Below are 18,356 nucleotides of genomic sequence, written 5' to 3'. Positions count from 1 at the left end.
TCATTTATTAAATTTATTTTTAATAGAGGAAGGAAAGCAATGTGACCTGGTAATCTATACATATATAAAAGGCGAGTTTTGGCCTTAATTTGAATATTTATGAATTTTGGGCGTAAATTTGAATATTTACAAGTTTTGAGTTATATTTTGAATATTTAAAAGTTTTGGAAAGGATTTTAAATATTAATGAGTTTTGGATAGTAGCTATAAAACATTACAAAATCTTCCCACTATTTTGCTTTTGTACCTGCTTATTAATTTATAGATTTGTATCAATTCATTTCGGTTTCCAATTAATTTGTAGATTTGTAGAAATATTCGTCCTCCAAATTCAATCAATAATGTAAGAAGTTTAGTCACCCAATTCATTTTGGTGGAATGGCGTGAAAGTTGCAACTAAATTTTTTTGATTCAGAAGTTGAAAAATAAATAAACCTCATTGGAATTGTGAGTTGTTAAATATCTTAAATTTATAATTAGATATAAGAAAATAAAATCAGAATGAAAACCATTAGCAGAAATATAAAATTGAAAATTGAGACATATATAGTTTTGGTAAACTGGATTATAGTAGTAATTAACAAGTTTTTATATTGACAGTTATTTGTACTTTTTATTATACTTATTTGTTAAAGCTCATGCTTATAATAATTTAATAGACCATTATTTGCTGGAATCTACACAATAAATTTAAATATAATTCATCACTGAATTGATTAGAATTTAGAAACATTATGCATATGCATAACGGTTTTCAATAATTGACATTTACCAACAATAAATTGCTACGCATAATCGGTTTCTTAGTCAAAAGTTTTTTCCTTAATCATTAAAACGGTTTTATTATGCACTTTTAAAATTTGCGGTTATGTGAGTATCATAATTTGAGAGGTTAAAAAAATAATGAATCATTGATTTAATTTAGAATAAATGATATTGACCCAAGAAAAATGAAGAATGCCAAAAGTTACATAATTTTCTATAAATACCAATACCATTAATAAAAAATGTGTTATCCTATTTGTGTTTGGTATGTGTGTGATGGCTACAGGGAGAGAGTATATCGGCAGGGGGTACGAGAGAATATGGTGGCGATTGGCAACGATGAATAAGTTTCCGGCGGTTTAAAAAAGGCGTGACAAAAGATTATTTCGAACAACTAACAGCATATCAAAGGGAAGCCGAAAATGCTTTTTCCACTGAGATTAAGCCTTCATCTGTATATTTTTAAAAAATTGCAATATTGATCTACAGTTGAATATTTTTTTTGAAATTCTTACATGTTAATGAGGCACATTACGAAAAGTCATGATAAGTTTTTATTTCCAACGGCTAAGAGCATCTCGAAGGGCGACCAAAAACACGTATCCAATGAGAGATTATTTTTCAGTGATGTTAGTTCATATTTCAGTTTTTTCTTAATGTTAGTTTATTTTATTTTTTGTTAGTTTTGTTTTAATTTTTCTGTCCAGTTTATAATTCTTTTTTCACGAATATAGAAATTACGTAAGCTTCTAACTAACCATCTATAATATTTTGAAGCTACAACTTTACTCATTTGTTGCCAACTTCGCCCCTCCATAGTTTTCATGCCAAAAAAACACCCCAACATCCACTACAACACTTATTTATTGGACAATCAATTAAAAGTAGGTCCCAATATCCACTACAATATTTATTTATTACACACTTAAACACATTTTTCTTAAAACATGTGTCCGACTCAACCGGGACTCCTAAAGCGGGACGGAGGGAGTAAGTTTTTTCATGTCTTACGAACTACTACCTTCTTCACATAAAAATAGAAACTATTTCCATTTAGGCTCATCCCTTTAAAATAGAAACTTTCGAATGTTTATATGTATGGGTGTTTTTATTTGTTTTGTACATTATGTTTTATCTTTTATGACGACATTATTGTTCTTATCATACTTTTTAGTTGTATATTAAATATATTATACCATTAATTTTATACTGATAACATTTTAGTTTTGAAGTATGTATGTTTTAACGATGATATTTTTATTCGCTCTAGAGACCTATAAGTGTCATAATTAACAAATATTTTCATGTTGGTTTAATTTAAAATTTATTTAATTTTATCTCTTTTTAACATATTGTTACTGTATAGTACTATATATTTTTTTATTTAGTTTATTCACAATGTCTAATTAATAGAATAAAAATACTATGTGTCGCGCATAGCGCGTGGGCTAATTAATAGAATAAAAATACTATATATTTTTTTATTTAGTTTATTCACAATGTCTAATTACCAAAATGAACAAGCTAGTAGTATTAAACTTGATTAGGTAAATGCAACTTAGAAATTTGAAAATATATGACAGATGAATAATTATATGATACATATAATTTCCATTCAATAGAAGTGTATAGTTTGAGTCACTTCAACAAGGGTTCCTCAACTATTTTTTATGCTTAAAATTTTCAATTATTTTTTTTATATTTTATCTTCTTTGGAAGAGATTACTACTATCATTTATTGTGCGATTCAATGCGTATAGCAAAGTAACGCTACCCACCAAAGTTGGAGTAATTTTTTTTATAATCAATTTCACGTTCACATTAATATAGTAATTTTGATTTTTGAATCTTATTTTTCCAATTCGAGTTATTTCAGCAAAATGTGGAGCAATAAGGACACCACTGAATTTGAGTAATGTAGAAATAAGGCAAACATCAATTCATGAAATATTTTTCTCCGGACATAACATTTTAATATTTTAAAATTGGCTGAATTTGAATGCCGTTATCCATTGAAAGAAGATTACATTTGACGAGACCTATTTTAGTAACCACAAAAATAATTCCAATCGAGCATTTAGGATATAAATGAACACTAAAAAGGTAAGAATCTTATGAAAATTTCTGTGTTTGTGACATGTAAAAAGGACCCTGGAACAAATGAAGAAAAATAGGAACAGAAGAAGTGAAAGACGCAGTTGACATTACGGCAAAAACAGACTGGCATGATGGTATTAAAAAACGCGTTTTAGGGAGAGGTGGTCTGGTCGTAATTAGTGTAAAATACAATTCTCATAATCTAATCTTAGTGGAGGACTGATGAAATGAAACATCGGATTCATCAAGGTCCCAACTTTTTCCCTAGTTTGACCCTTGATTTTGCAGTGAGTTGCTGTTGAAGAAAGAGCCATGCTCACTTTGTAAACCCTTTTGAAGAAAGAGACTTTCGGCTTTTCCTTTTGACTTTTTCCGAGGTTTGATGTTCGTATTCGAGATCTGTGGCCGTTGAATCGCTTGTTTACTTGCTTTGATAATTGATATATTGCTTTAATTATTCAGTGCGTCTTCTTGTTGTTGTTGTAGCTAGCTTAATTTTGATTATGGTAATTTGGCAATTTGGAGTGGAAATAGGAATTCTCTGAAAGTCAGTACTTTTGATCTTCAGGCAGATCTTGAGTTTCACTTTGGCATATATCATTTGAAGTTGTAACGCTGAAATTTGAGCAAGTGAATTGGTAGATTTGTAGTTGGAGAGATGGGGAACACTTGTGTTGGACCGGGCATAGTGAAAAATAATTTTATCCAATCCGTGTCCGCCGCGATGTGGCGGACCCCGGCCCCGGGGAGTAATGACCCTTCTGTCAATGGGGGGAGTGTCAAGAGCGAGGCTCAAGTGGAGCCGGAATCGCCTGTGCCGGTTCAAAGCACGCCACCGGAGCAAGTGACGATGCCAAAGCCAGAGCCGAAGCCGAAGCAGGATGAGAAGGCGGCGAATGCTAAGAAACCTATGAAGAGGAATACTAGTGCAGGGCTTAGGACAGACTCTGTTTTACAGAGGAAAACTGGGAATTTGAAGGAGTTTTTCACAATGGGGAAGAAATTAGGGCAGGGGCAGTTTGGGACGACGTTCCTCTGCGTGGAGAAGGCTACGGGGACTCAGTATGCTTGCAAGTCTATTGCTAAGAGGAAGTTGCTGACTGATGAGGATGTCGAGGATGTTAGAAGGGAGATTCAGATAATGCACCATCTGGCTGGGCACCCGAATGTTATATCCATCAAGGGGGCATACGAGGATGCTGTTGCGGTTCATGTTGTCATGGAGTTGTGTGCGGGGGGTGAGCTTTTTGATAGGATAATACAGCGTGGGCATTATTCCGAAAGGAAGGCAGCTGATCTTACAAGGACGATTGTTGGTGTGGTGGAAGCTTGCCATTCCTTGGGTGTGATGCATCGTGACCTTAAGCCGGAGAATTTCCTTCTTGTTGATCAGAAGGAGGATTCACTTCTTAAAACAATTGATTTTGGATTATCTATGTTTTTCAAGCCAGGTAGTGTATTTAAGTAATTTATGAAGTTTAAATTTTTATAATTCTGTCCGAAGCAAATCCATATTAAGTCTGTGTGTGTGTGTGAATCTTTAGTGATGAGAAGTTAGTATTTGCTCCATGCTTTATGCTACATGTAAAACCCGGGTCTGTGGAAATTTCTATACATGAATAGGTAAATCTTAAATTGTACTTCTATTTTGTAACATATATATCTATGTTTTTCATGGCATAATTATTATAGTACATTATAAATTTATTTTCTTTGTGGATTTTTTACAAGAAACTGTATGAACTTCAGAAGGAATTCGGGTTCTACCCTGTGTAAAATTTAGCTTTGTTACCTTCTGTTTGGTGAACTGAGGAGGTGGCGGTTATATGTTTTCAGGAGAGAAGTTTCACGATGTGGTAGGCAGTCCATATTACGTTGCACCCGAAGTTCTTAGAAAGCATTATGGTCCTGAAGCTGACGTTTGGAGTGCTGGAGTGATCGTTTACATTTTGCTCAGTGGAGTCCCTCCGTTTTGGGCTGGTACAACCGTCAAAACTCTTCATTAATATTGAACTACGCCTCACTGTTCCTCCAAAGGTTTTAATTTTTCATTTTCCATGATGTCAGAAAATGAGCAAGGTATATTTGAGCAAGTCCTGCATGGCGATCTTGACTTCACATCGGAACCTTGGCCGAGTATCTCTGATGATGCAAAAGATTTAGTTAGGAGAATGCTCATCCGAGATCCCAAACGGCGTTTAACTGCCCATGAAGTCCTCTGTAAGTATTTATCATGGAATTTATGAAGTTAAATTTTTTTGCATGACATGCCTGACAGATTCTTGAATTAAGTGCCATATATATTGCTTTCGATGATATTTGTATTGAAATTTATGGGCTTACCATATAAATGACAGGCATAGAGATAGAGATGTGATAGCTAGAATAAAACACTTTATGGTAAAATTGAGTAAACTCATTTTGCATAAATACTTAACAAATTTAAGGAAATCTAAGAAGTTCAGATTAGTTCTATTGTCATTCTTATGACAATCTATCAATTTTGTTATATTTATTATTCCATAACCATTTGCACCTAGGCATAATATAATTTTTTGGATATTTGCCTTTCCCGAGTTTATTTACTGCTCTGCTCATACAATTCTTAAAATATTTGTCAGGCCACCCTTGGGTACAAGAGGATGGTGTGGCGCCTGACAAGCCTCTCGACTCTGCAGTTCTAAGTCGCTTGAAACAATTTTCTGCAATGAACAGGCTCAAGAAAATGGCCCTTAGAGTAAGTCCCTCGGTTTTCAATCTCTATACTGGATCTATTAATGTGGATCCTTACAATTTATAGGTCAAACTTTTCCTGCTTCTTCATCTCTCTTTGACAGAAAATTACATATTTTTGTGCAGGTGATTGCAGAGTCCATGTCTGAAGACGAAATCGCTGGGCTAAAAGAGTTGTTCAAGATGATAGACACAGATAATAGCGGTCAAATAACTTTCGAAGAGCTCAAAGCTGGACTGAACAGAGTTGGTGCCAACCTAAAGGAGTCCGAGATTTACGATCTAATGCAAGCAGTAATTATCTGAATCACCAGATACCTCTTTTCTTGTTATATTATATAGTAGTACTAGATTTTCTGTATTTAAGATATCATCCTAACAAATGATTTCTTCGATCGTTTGTTTCTTGAACTGAATTTCTGATTTGAGTCTCCAAATCTACAGGCTGATGTTGACAACAGTGGGACAATCGATTATGGGGAGTTCATAGCTGCAACGTTGCATCTAAACAAGATCGAGAAGCAGGATCACCTATTTGCTGCATTCCAGTATTTTGATAAAGACGGGAGTGGCTACATCACCCACGACGAGCTTCAACAAGCTTGTCTAGAGTTTGGCCTAGACGACACCAGCCTTGAAGAAATGATCCAAGAAGTCGATCAAGACAATGTGAGTCCACACTTTTGATTATTCATTTCAGTATCATATACTATAAATGTATTCAACTTGGAAGCCATCATGGTCTGAACTGGTGTTGCGTCTCCTTTTCAGGATGGTCGTATTGACTACAACGAGTTTGTGACGATGATGCAAAAGGGGCATCCGATTGGCGGTGGTGTTAAACGAGGCCTTGAGAACAGCTTCAGCCTAAATTTTAGAGAAGCACTAAAACTTACATAGAGACTTTTTTTTGTCCTTTATTTATTTCATTATCATATCATCTTTTTCCTCTCTGGACGAGACAAATTGGGTTTCCTGGCATATGTTGTAACTTTTTTCAAGGATTTGAACATTTGTCTCTATCTTGTACTACACTGTAATTTGCTAAGTGCATGAAGATGATAGGCAAGCTTCAAAGTTTTCTTCTGCAGAAGGGCACACTATCATTATGAGATGTTTGGTTGGTACTTCTACACGGGCTTTTTTGCCAACATTTTGTCAATGTATCTCTCTCTCTCTCTATATTATATATATGTATACATTACATGAAACATACAACACGAGAGATCATCAAACAACTAACAAAAATTTACATTTCATAGCAAAATTATTACATTGATATTTTTTCATGGGATACGGTTGAAGAAGCTTAAGGGAAACACAAAAAAACTAGACAGTCTTAAAAATGAACATTTGAACTTTGAATTTTCGAAAACTGCTACATGTTCTCAAGAACAAGGTGAACAAGGTAAGGTTGGACATGAATTACATGATATATATAGTACTGTACTAGTATTAATGACAAAAGTTTATATTTTAATTCAATATGTTACTGTTTTTATAAATTATGGAAGTACTATATTTACGTTTAGTACACAAATATTGATTTACAACTTTAACTTTACGAGATCAAAACTATAACTTTATGTCACTGTAATCTATAGTTTGTGGATTTATTTACTTGATAAGTGTGCTTGCATGTTCATTGGTATGTTTATATCAAATAATTGAAAAATAGTAATGTAATAAAAATATGCTTTGTGTTCAACACCGTGTCCATAAGAATGAGTAGTATTTTATACTTGTACACATAATGGTCCAAACCTAATTTGAAAGATCACTTATAGGAGAAAGATTTTTTTTAATTTAACTACATACTGATCAATTAGATGTAGATTGCGCCTACCATTAGAGTATCCACCATAGTTGGCAGGGCCAAGCCACAAAACGTGGCCAAGCCATAAAATCGTGGCCGGGCCATCAATGCCCATGTTTTACACTATGGTGGACATGCCTAAGCCACCAAATAATTTATTTTTTTCATTTTGTGTATATTTTAATTAAAAATGGGTATATTTATAGAATTTGTGTAGGAATGGGGTAAAAAATTTGTATACTTATAGAATTTTAAAAAAAATGAAAATAAGGAGAGCCGCGGCTCCTGCCCAAGAGCCGCGGCCGAGCCACGCGAGTGGCGCTCTCGTGGGCAACCCCCCCGCCACGTCCGCCCATGAATGCCACTATAGGGAGCCACAGCCGGGTCACGGGAGAGCCACGAGCCATGGCTCTTCTATAGTGGACGCTCTTAGTGACATTGATATACATGCACTTAAACGTGGTCAATTAAATGGGTCAAGACCTATCCATAGTGATTGCACTTACCAAGGATTCTGATTCGCTGGGAAAGACTACTACAAATAAGTACTCATACTACTTAGTCACACTTTCTCTTAGCACAAATTCTAAGAATTGTACAAAAACTGGTTAAAAAGTTTCCTGAAATATAGGTCTGACAACGTTGGATAAAAAGTTTATGAAATGCGGGTCTTTACAATAAAAAACGAGAGAAATAAGTTAGTGGAATGCAAGGTATATTACTTAAAGCAATAAAAAATAAATGTGACAAGTATTGACGGATGGACAAAAAAAGAAACTAGTGACGAGTAATGATAGACTAAGGGAGTACAATTTAATTGGGAAAATGCATAGATTAAGTACTCCCTATTCATCATTAGTAAATAGTAGTACTACTTTAGATCATTTATTTGGAGACACGAGAGAAAGTAACCCAAACGGAGTTACGAAAATTACCTTCCTGCTCCAATCGAGATATTCCCATTGTCCACCAATACAAAACCAAGTCTGACTTGATACAAATTTTAAGAAATGTAGTAGAAAGTGATTGAAAAATGTTAATGGAAGATGAGTCATACTTTTATATACTAATATTAGTTTTATAGTGAAATGTGAGTGGAATGTAATAAAAAAAATGAGACATTTATTGGTGGACAACGGGAATAACAATTTTCATTTACGAAGACTGCAGGAATGATTGGGCAAGGGTCTGAATTTGTGGTAATAAGGTCTGAATTTGTGCTCAATGAAGACATTATCTCGGAGACTCTGTTAAGAAATTAGTGTCTGTGTAATTGATTTGAAGAGAGAAGTGAATGAGATATAGAAAATAACATGATATAGAATATATGATGGATTAAGATTATAATAATATTGGAATAAGAGTTTTAAATAATTGAAAAAGTATACTATTATAGTATTATTATTCGTAAGATTCATTAGGCGATTATATTTGGATTGATTAGACTATAGTATTTGAACAATAGTTTTAAACAATTGAGAGTATACTGCTATAATATTATTATTATTCGTGAGATTCATTAGGCGATTATATTTGGCTTCCTACTCTAAAATAGTTATAAATTTAAATGACTCATGTTTTTTTAATGATATTGTGTATAGAATATTCTCATTTGAAATTTGATTATTTATTGGAGGAAAATGGGACAGCGAAAACTAAGTTAGGAGTACATCCCATTATATTTTTTTTGGTTTTTCTTTATTTTTTTTATTTTACCGAGCATCGTTTTCTGTGTTCATCCCCGAAATAAAACCCTAGCTTTCGGCCCCCTCTTCTCTCCGAACGCTAAATTTCAAAATCGGACGAGAATGTCAACGGCGGAAGAAGGCGGAGCAACGGTTAATGCCAACACATCTTCTTACGGCGGTGGAGGAGCCGGAGGAAAGTTCCGGAAGAAGCCTTTTCGCCGACAGGCGACGCCGTACGACCGCCCTCCCACCGCCCTTCGTGGTAACAGCACTAATAGCAACGATAGCAGCAGCTGGTTGACAAAGCTGGTCGTAGAGCCCGCCTCTAAGCTCATATCATATGGTGCGGACCGCTTCTTCGGTTCTATCTTGCGTAGACGCCTCCCTCCGCCTCCTCTTCCCCTTCGTCAGCCACCAGGTAATTTGCTCATTTTGGTTTCTCAGAATCTTTAATTGCTGTCCTTTTTAGGTTTCATTGGTCAAATTTGTCGATTTTGTGCTACTTGTTTTATGTTCTTTCAGTTTACTCATATCCTTAAAGTATATATTGGTTGTTCATATCATTTGGACATCAAATTCCGGAAAATGTTTCAAACTTGGCATCGAATTGTGTATTTGTTTTTGTATCAAATGCTGTAAACTGGCCTATTGGTCGGGTTATTTTGTGTGTTTAAGCCTGTTTATTTTGTTTTCGCATAATGATTAATTAATGTACTGAAGATATATTCTTTGAACCAGCCTCCAGCTTGTGCTTTTTGTCGTTTCCTTCTTGTTTGTGCGCTAACATAATGTGTAAAGCTGTACATAGATTATAGAGTCGCATTCTCACAAGATTGTGTGCCTTTATGGTCCTCTGTCGAGTTCATTTACGGATTTCATTGTAGTTGTTTCTCTACTGTAATGTCCAATTTTTGTATTTACAGTTTACTGTGCTAGCTCACAGTTTCCTATTGCAATAGCTAACATGATATTTGTTGTTCATATTAATTGGAATTATGGTATTGGGAACGGGATTTTGGTTGTTCATATAAATTGGAGTTATGGTATTTCACAATCTATCTGTTTTCTGATGTACTAGTCGACCAGTTCTTTGAATTATTTCTTAACATGCTTTGTCTTATGGTTTAACAGAGTCAGAAGCTCAAGATGGTTTAGCAGAGTCAAATACCCAAGATAGTGACATGGATCAAGGGATTGCTCTTAATGTAAGATTTTGCTTGAATTTTATTCTCCCTGGATTTGTCTCGTGCAAATATATGTTTTGAGTCACTCCTTTAAGTTGATAGCTTTGTTCTACTTTAATGTGGTTTTATTTCTGTGTTACTCCATATATACCTAGATACAGAAAAGTTTCAACCTGTAACTGTTCTTGAAAATATTCAGGGAGCAGTAATGGTGTGACTTTAGGACAAAGGTTTAATTTCTCTTGAGTTTAAAGCAGTTCTTAGCTTTTGTAGATGAGCAATTGTAATGTGTCAATCCACTATGTGTACTTTTAGGGACAGTTTGATATTGTGTTTTATTTCTTTTAGTTGGTGTCTTAGTGCTAAATGCTAATAAGGTAGACCGGGACGAATACTAAAGTACATTTATGCCTAACAGATTAGATTTCTCTTAACATATGGAAACAATTATATGATGGCTACTTTTTATTGATGTAGTTAACTTTGTGCTTCGTAGATGTTTGGCTTCGTTGGTAAATGATTATTGAAATTATACTATGTGACTCTGTTATGAATAAACGTATTAGGAAATTTGGCATCACTCTGCATTGGATGTACTCAATCATTTAGAAAAAGTTTAGTTGCATACATTCTTAGTTATATATGTTGTAACTTAAGGGTGGTTGCATCTTTTTATTGATTTGTGTGCTCTTTCTGGTTAAATCTGCAGGTGCAAGATGATATCTTTCTATATTGTACTAGTAGATTAACAGTTTTGTCCGGCAATAATCACAAATAAGAGTCTACTTCTTTAGCAGATTGATCTCTTAGTAATGAGGTTAATGGACACTGTTCTCTTAGAACTCTAGGCTGACAAAGTTCCACAAATTGACAAACATTTCTGTTCAACTTCTGGAAAATTACCACTACAATTTTGTTGATAGGTTCAAATTTAATCTTTTTAACATCATATATGTGCCTCTAATGTGAGGTGTTTACATAATACTATTGGCTGGCACCTTGTCAAATTCAACAGTATTTTCCATTTTGAGTGAATGTGGTTGTGGTATATTCTATCTGATGCTATTGTCTTTGAAAATGTCCAACAATTGATTGGTACTTTTGCTTCTTTGTTAAGAGTCAGAGAGGTGACCGAGAGCCAGGAAGTGGGCAGTGCATCCAGCCAATAAATAGTTCTAGCAGCAATGGAATCACTGAGCTTGAGCATTTGTTGAAGCAAAAGACATTCACAAGGTAAAGTTTTTCGGAGGGATTCCCTGGTTTTGCTTCCACAAGTTGAATGTTTTGACACAAGATCTTTCTGTTTCAGTAAGTTAGTAACAGTTCATTGTATTATCTGCCAAGCTACTCTTTCAGAATATGCTCGTGCATGCTTGTTTTCACTCTTCATAAATCAGTAATCGTGAGATCTTCTCTTCTTTCAGGCATTTGGTCTTATGGTTATGTACTTTATTTGAAACTTATATATCTTTGTTCACTGTTAATTTTGTGACACTATGACACCACTTTGTTTCTTGGACATTAGTTGAAGTAATTTTGACCGTTGATATTAAGTGCTGTCATTGACAAATTTGATGATTTTTTTGTTTGTGCTTTAATATAGAATACTCGTATCAATTCATAATTCTAATGTGAAACTAATACTCCCTCCATCCATGAATAGGAGTCCCATTACTTTCCGGCACGTGTTTTAAGAAATGTTAAGAAAAGTAGGTGGAAGAAAGGTAGTGGAATATGGTTCCAACTTGTATATACTCCCTCCGTCCACAAAAAATTGTCAAGTATTACCATTTTGGGCCGTCCACCAAAATTAGACCAATTCTAAAACGGAAAGTTTTAAACCACCAATACTAACCATACACATCATTCTAAATGTGGACCCCACAATCCACTAACACTACTTCCACCACATTTCCCTCCCTCTCTCTTACTTTACCAATTATGTATTAAAACCCGTGCCATTTACAACATTGTCTATTTTTTCTGGACGGAGATTATTAGTTTTAAATGATATGCGAGTGGAATAAGTTGGTGGAATGTGGGGCCTCTTACCATTTATAGAAATAATGAACCGGGACTCCTATTCGCGGACGGAACAAAATGGCGAAACGGTACTCCTATTTGCTGACGGAGAGAGTAACTTTCATGTGGTTTAACTTGTTACTTTATTTTTCTATTGATGCTATATAATCTGATTAATAGTAGGCGTGTTTCATCAAATGTTGTACATTGTAACAGCTCAATCTGTCAGTACCTTAATCACTTCCCATTGACTTTGAAGTTGGTTTGTGCAGGTCTGAGATTGCTCATCTGGCAGAACTTTTGCAATCACGAGCTGCAGAAGAGTGTCCTGGGGATGTAAGCCGAATCAATGTAGTGTCTGCTTTAGATTCGAGCAGGCAAAAAGAATTTGCAAGTGGTGCATTGGAAGAAAACAGAATTGATGGGGTTGGATCTTCGGCTGTGATGTTTACTCCTGTTAACAATTCAAGAGTAAGTTAAACTGTGTTATACGCTGTGATGCCCACATGCACACTTTTATTATGGTCCTCCCAGTTTCGAAGAGCTTAATGAATTGAGTATTACCTATAAAAATCTCTCCAGGTGGTTGAGAGTGATATTGCTTCTCCAGCTGAACTTGCTAAGGCTTACATGGGAAGTAGGCCTTCACAAGTTTCTCCATCATTGCTGGGAATGCGCAATCAACTTGGTAAGGAGAGGACAGTGTTTCATGCTGATACACTGAATCCCTCATGGACACCTATTGTGTCACTCGCTAAGAGAAGTTCTGTCAGCATGAGTGCTGTAGAAAATGGTTTTATAACCCCACGATCTCAAGGCAGGTCGGCTATCTACACCATGCCTCGCACCCCATACTCCAGAGTTCATCGAACTTCCACACTGAAGGTTCACCTATACTATCATTGTTGTAAAATAATACTTTTACTTTCTAAGGCTCATTCCTTAATCATGTTCTACTCATTTCAGGGAAGTGGAATCAACAGTAGTGGTTTTGCTGGGCCATCAACATCATCGTCATCCCTTTCTCCACTGGAGAATGATGGCAATTTTGACTCTCGGCTGGGGGTAAATGCTGTGACTTATTTCTAATTTCGAAGATATGATGTCTTCAGCTCTTCTCATGGTACCTATTTTGCTTGTCAGACCTTAAAGCGTAGAAGTTCAGCATTGGATGATGAAATCGGCTCTGTTGTTTCTGTGCGCAGAATCAGACAGAAATCCAACTCATTGACATCTAGTATTCGTCACACTGCTCATGGAGTGGGAGTTGGCTCTCATGTAATACAGAAGCCTCAAATGAATGGGGAAGAAAGGAATAAGGTCTTGAAAAATAGTGGAGAAAATGAGAATGAGAGGGTCTCAAGTACCAGTTATTTTCATGTTCCTTCAAAGTCAAAAGAAGTTGCTGCCAAAATATTGCAGCAACTTGAAATGATCAGCCCAAAGGAAAAATTACCAGTGTCAAAGTTAGAGGCAATGCCGGAGAACTCACCTTCAAAGTTGATCTCAAATAGGCTCTCCGGACGGGCTCTGCGTAGTCTCGAGGATGTAGGCTCTTCAAAGTTGCCATTGAATGTCCAGGATGATCTTAAGTCTGGGGACCCCAATGGCATATTGCCTGATGTTCATGAGTCTTCTCCCCTAAAGCAAGGGAAAGCAGAAGGGAATGGCCCTAATGTTTCATTTATTTCTTCTGGCAGATGGAATTCTGTTATTAACAATGATGCTGCAGTGTCCTTGAAAACTTCTACTTCTGGCCTTGAACCTGGTGATTCTGTTGTGAAGAATGGGGCATCCCAACCTCAAAAGAAGAGAGCTTTTAGGATGAGTGCAGAAGAGGTACACACCGTTTGTTTTCAGTTATATGGATGCATAGTCGTATATATAGGTATATTTGTATTGCCCATATTTGAGTTATGCTCCCTCCGTCTGCGAATAGGAGTCCCGATTTTCCAGTTCGGTCCGCCTGCGAATATGAGTCTTCATTTTTACCATGAATGGTAATGGGCCCCATATTCCACTAACTCATTCCACTCACATTTCATTTAACACTAATATATATAAGTGGGACTCATATACCACTAACTTTATTCCACCCACTTTTCCTATCATTTCTTAAAACTCGTGCTGGAAAGAAATGAGACTCCTATTTGCAGACCGGGGGAGTATTTGTCAATGTCCGCATTATTAACAGTACGAAAGCTGGTGCAGTATATTCTATTTTCTGATGTTTGTAACCTTAGGCTCTATTCATGGCTGAATTGCTGTACACATCTTGTATATTATCTGATTTTTACATCTTTTCACCAAATATCAATTGGTGCAATAAATAGCTAATTTTATAGTTCTCTCTTATGTATCCATTGTGGGATCTTGCTAAAGTTATCATTGTGGTGGAATTTTCTAGGACCCCTTGGAGCTTCCCGATGTAGATTGCAATGGCCTTGCATCTAGATCTGAGAATAAAGGCCCTTTCGAGAACTTGCATGCCAAACCTGCTGGAGAATCCCAAACCACTTTCCAGTCTAAAGATAAGTCCTCTATGGGCTTTCTTACTTCAAGGAGTACAAGCGAACTTACCTCTGGTGTAGTCACATTTGGAAAAGGGACTAGTGTCATTGACATCCCTGCATCAGAAGGAGAAAGAGCTGCTTCACAATCTCAAATTGTTTCTTCATCACTTCCTGCATTTGATAAACCTAAGGAAGCAAATAGTTCTCATTTGTTCAGTTTCAGCTCTAAAGCTACTGATAATTCTCCTTCACTGCCTTCTGAATCTACGAAAAGTGCTAAATCTCCTGAAAGATCCAGCAGGTTAGTTGTTTTGTAGTATGATTTATGTCAGATGTTGAGTTTTTATTTTTTAAAACTTTCACGATTTTAATGTTTTAATGCATGTACAGCTTTGCGAATAATTCAACATTGGTTGGCTCTCAAGTCAAAACTGGCAATTCAGAGACAGGATTTCATACGAAGCCTGTAAAAGAGGTTGATACTAATGGAAAATGTGGTGATGGTTCCTCTGTTGCATTAAATGGGCCATCTGTTTCAAGATCTTCTCCAGTATCATTTCCTGCAGCTTCTTTTAGTGATATGCGTCAGACATCCACGGGTAGTGCTCCCTTGTTGACCTCTTCGACCAGCACTACTAACATTCTCCCCACTGGCAGCAGTACCAGCACAGCAGTCCCCTCTAGTGGCAGCATTTTTGGAGGGGCAGTGAAATCTTCAAGTTCAGGTGGACCTGTTTTCAAATTTGGTTCCTCCGTAGATCCACCAACTATAGTGTCAGCAGCACCAACAGCTAGCATCTCAGAAAGAGCAGATCAGAGAGCGGAAATTGACACAAATCTAAGTTCTGGCAGCTCGAGTAGCATTTTCAAGTTTGGTTCTTCTTTCAGTAATTCAACTGGAAACAGTCTTCAGAGTTCCCTCTTTGCTAGTGCCACTAAATCTCCAGTTTTTGGTGCCGGTACCATCTCGCAATGCACATCAACTATGTCCTTTCCGTCTGCATCAGTTCCAGCACTTAATATGAATGTCGGCTCATCTCTTGGTTCAGTGCCCACTCCAAGCATCAGTTTTGGTTTTAGTTCTAGTTCTTCGACTTCCACATCAGACACCACCTCTCTTGTCCCTGCTGGTGGGCCAACATCGAGTTTATTCAAATTTGGTGCAACTCCGGCTGCTGTTACAGAAGGATCTGCTGTTAGCTCCAGTGCTGCAACTCCTAGTGCATTCAGTTTTGGTTTAAGTTCATCTTCTCCCACCACAACTGTCTGTTCAAGCAGTGGTCCCACTACATCAGTATTTGGTTTTGGTGGCACCTCAGTTTCTTCTGCAACAATTAATACAAATAGCTCTTTCAGCAGTGGCACATCTGGTGTACTCGGTTTTGGTGAGAAATCTTCATTTTCCTCCTCCACAGCTAACTCTACTTCTGGTGTGGCTTCCAATGTGTTTGGTTCCGGTTGGCCAAGCCAAAAATCTCCATTATTTAGTTCTCCATTCTCTTCTGCGTCTCCGTCATCGGGATTTTCCTTCTCTGCTTCTGCAAATGCTGCACCAGCCGGTGCTGCGTCGTCGGGCCCCATTTTCTCATTCACTACTGCATCTGCTTCCCCATCTCAGCCTGTATTTGGTGGTGGTTTTGCAGCCTCCCCTGGGAATAATGATCAGATGAATGCAGAAGACAGCATGGCCGAGGATCCAGTGCCATCATCTGCACCTACCCCTGTATTTGGTCAAGCATCTGTTTCTCCTGTCCCTCCTACCTTTGCATTTGGATCGGCTGCTCCATCACAAAACAATCTGTTCATGTTCAGCAGCCAGCAAAATCAAGTTCCTCTACAGAGTCCTTCGTTCCAGGCATCAGGCAGCTTCTCATTGGGCAGCACCGGAGGTGACAAGTCAGGTCGAAGGATTGTGAAAGTTAATAGAAGCAAGAATCGGAAAAAGTGAAGATGTGCAATAGGGTTAAAAGGCGTTGAATCGGAAGAAGTGAAGATGTACAATGGGGTATTAATGTGCGTCGAGCCGGAAGAAGTGAAGATGTACAACGGGGACGCGCCTGTTGGCGTGAGGTTTGTGGTTTGAATTCATTAAAATCCCGAGTCAATACAATGAGGCGATCAGCTGCTTATTGCAAGGCTGCTGTTTTATACTAGTAGTTGTATTTTTTTTTGTTCTTGGTAGTTTAGCAAAATTTTGATAGGCAATTTTGGAAAGTTTGTGTGTCGATGTGAAGAAGGATTCCGTTGTAGTACTAATAGTGGTGGTAATGTTTCATGTGATGAGTCGTGTAATTGTGTAATTGTCATATACTGGAAAATTTTCAGTTCTCTTAGTCAGACCACAAGTCTCTCCTTTGCCCAATATTTTGTGGATATGACAATAAATGCCCACAAGTCTCTATGTTTAATTGTTTATGATGATGCTGATTGCCAAAATGGGAGAACCTTTTTATAGCATAAGATTTGTTTGGATTTTGACGCTGGACTTGGTAATAAGCCCAAGTTTACGCGGTCTTATTTGATTTATGTTTATTAATTTATTTGAAATTACTACTGGATCATATCTAAACAGACTGGATCATTTCTAAACTGATTCTTATGATCTTATCTATTACTACCAATTTTGATTCTACTATAATTTTTTATTTGAGGGCACAAATATAATTCGTACTTTAATAGCAAGTCAAAAATTTCTCTGTATCTCTTCAAAAAAAAAAAAAAACTAACTTAAATGTTTTAAAAACACTACTACTACGGAGTGCTCGATATTGGCCTCGGTGTTGTAATTTAATTTAAATTAAATTTATATAAATATGAATTATAATTGGGATTGATTAATAACTAATTGACCGTAAACAAGTTTTTGGGTATGCATAAATAAATTATGCTGGGGCTACTGTACTAGCAAAGGTCAATAGAATTTAATAGTATCTCATTTATCTAGAATAAAGTGTCATTATGAAAATGATGTGTAATATACATCTATTTAATTCATCCATATCCTTTTTCCCATGAGGAAGTCAGCCGTGCTTCTCAACATGTCTTTCCGTTGGCAAAGTGTTAAAAAACAGATAGGGATATACTTTTTCCCATTTTATGGAGTAGTATTTTCCAAATGATAGTACGTATCTCTATATATGAATAAATTTAATACACAAAAACAAAATAAGCAAGCAGCACGACGCTATAGCGGCAGAAAATGTATTAATGTAAAATCGCATTTCATTTTGACTTCAATTATGAGTCGATAGCACTTCCAAAATTAACAATAAAAAGTAAATAAATCACAGAATTGAAATAGAGAGATTGGAGGCACAAGTTGTTCCAGAAATAAAGTGAGAAATGCAAATTGAAAAATTGAGTGTAGTAATTAATCACGAAAGTCATTTCAAGAAAATGTCAAATAGCAAGACATTATGGGCCGATAAATAGGTAGACAAAAAATAAAGGAATAGTGGAGTGGTCAAGTTTATAAATTTAGTCAAAAAGGCTAGTTGATTTTAGGATCCCTTTAATGTCATCAATGGACATCAATAAC

At 36.3% G+C, this 18,356-nt stretch overlaps 2 protein-coding genes across 3 annotated transcripts; both read left to right on the top strand.

Annotated features, from left to right (window-relative positions):
* Positions 1 to 3,049: 3,049 nt before the first annotated feature.
* On the top strand, positions 3,050 to 6,688 carry LOC125221684 (calcium-dependent protein kinase 1-like). The gene is made up of 8 exons (XM_048123888.2): positions 3,050 to 3,239; positions 3,431 to 4,313; positions 4,699 to 4,842; positions 4,930 to 5,082; positions 5,484 to 5,599; positions 5,722 to 5,889; positions 6,040 to 6,264; positions 6,367 to 6,688. The coding sequence occupies exons 2-8, from the start codon at positions 3,521 to 3,523 to the stop codon at positions 6,493 to 6,495; spliced, it is 1,728 nt and encodes a 575-aa protein (XP_047979845.1). The 5' UTR covers positions 3,050 to 3,239; positions 3,431 to 3,520; the 3' UTR covers positions 6,496 to 6,688.
* Positions 6,689 to 9,106: 2,418 nt separating this feature from the next.
* LOC125220124 (uncharacterized) lies at positions 9,107 to 17,182 on the top strand. Of its 2 annotated transcripts, none has more exons than XM_048122262.2 (9): positions 9,107 to 9,517; positions 10,231 to 10,304; positions 11,407 to 11,516; positions 12,578 to 12,776; positions 12,888 to 13,190; positions 13,272 to 13,370; positions 13,449 to 14,144; positions 14,713 to 15,119; positions 15,209 to 17,182. In XM_048122262.2, exons 1-9 carry the CDS (start codon positions 9,220 to 9,222, stop codon positions 16,764 to 16,766), a joined length of 3,744 nt encoding a protein of 1,247 aa, XP_047978219.1. In that variant the 5' UTR covers positions 9,107 to 9,219; the 3' UTR covers positions 16,767 to 17,182. The 2 variants fall into 2 exon arrangements, with proteins under 2 accessions (XP_047978219.1, XP_047978218.1); XM_048122261.2 differs by having other exon boundaries at positions 11,401 to 11,516.
* Positions 17,183 to 18,356: the final 1,174 nt, after the last annotated feature.

Source organism: Salvia hispanica, chromosome 1 (assembly GCF_029641045.1).
Source record: "Salvia hispanica isolate PSC_SH4W2 chromosome 1, Shi_PSC_v1, whole genome shotgun sequence".
Classification (NCBI taxonomy): Eukaryota; Viridiplantae; Streptophyta; class Magnoliopsida; order Lamiales; family Lamiaceae; genus Salvia; species Salvia hispanica.
Note: the sequence above shows the minus strand (reverse complement) of the source record. Positions and strands in the feature narration are given on the sequence as shown.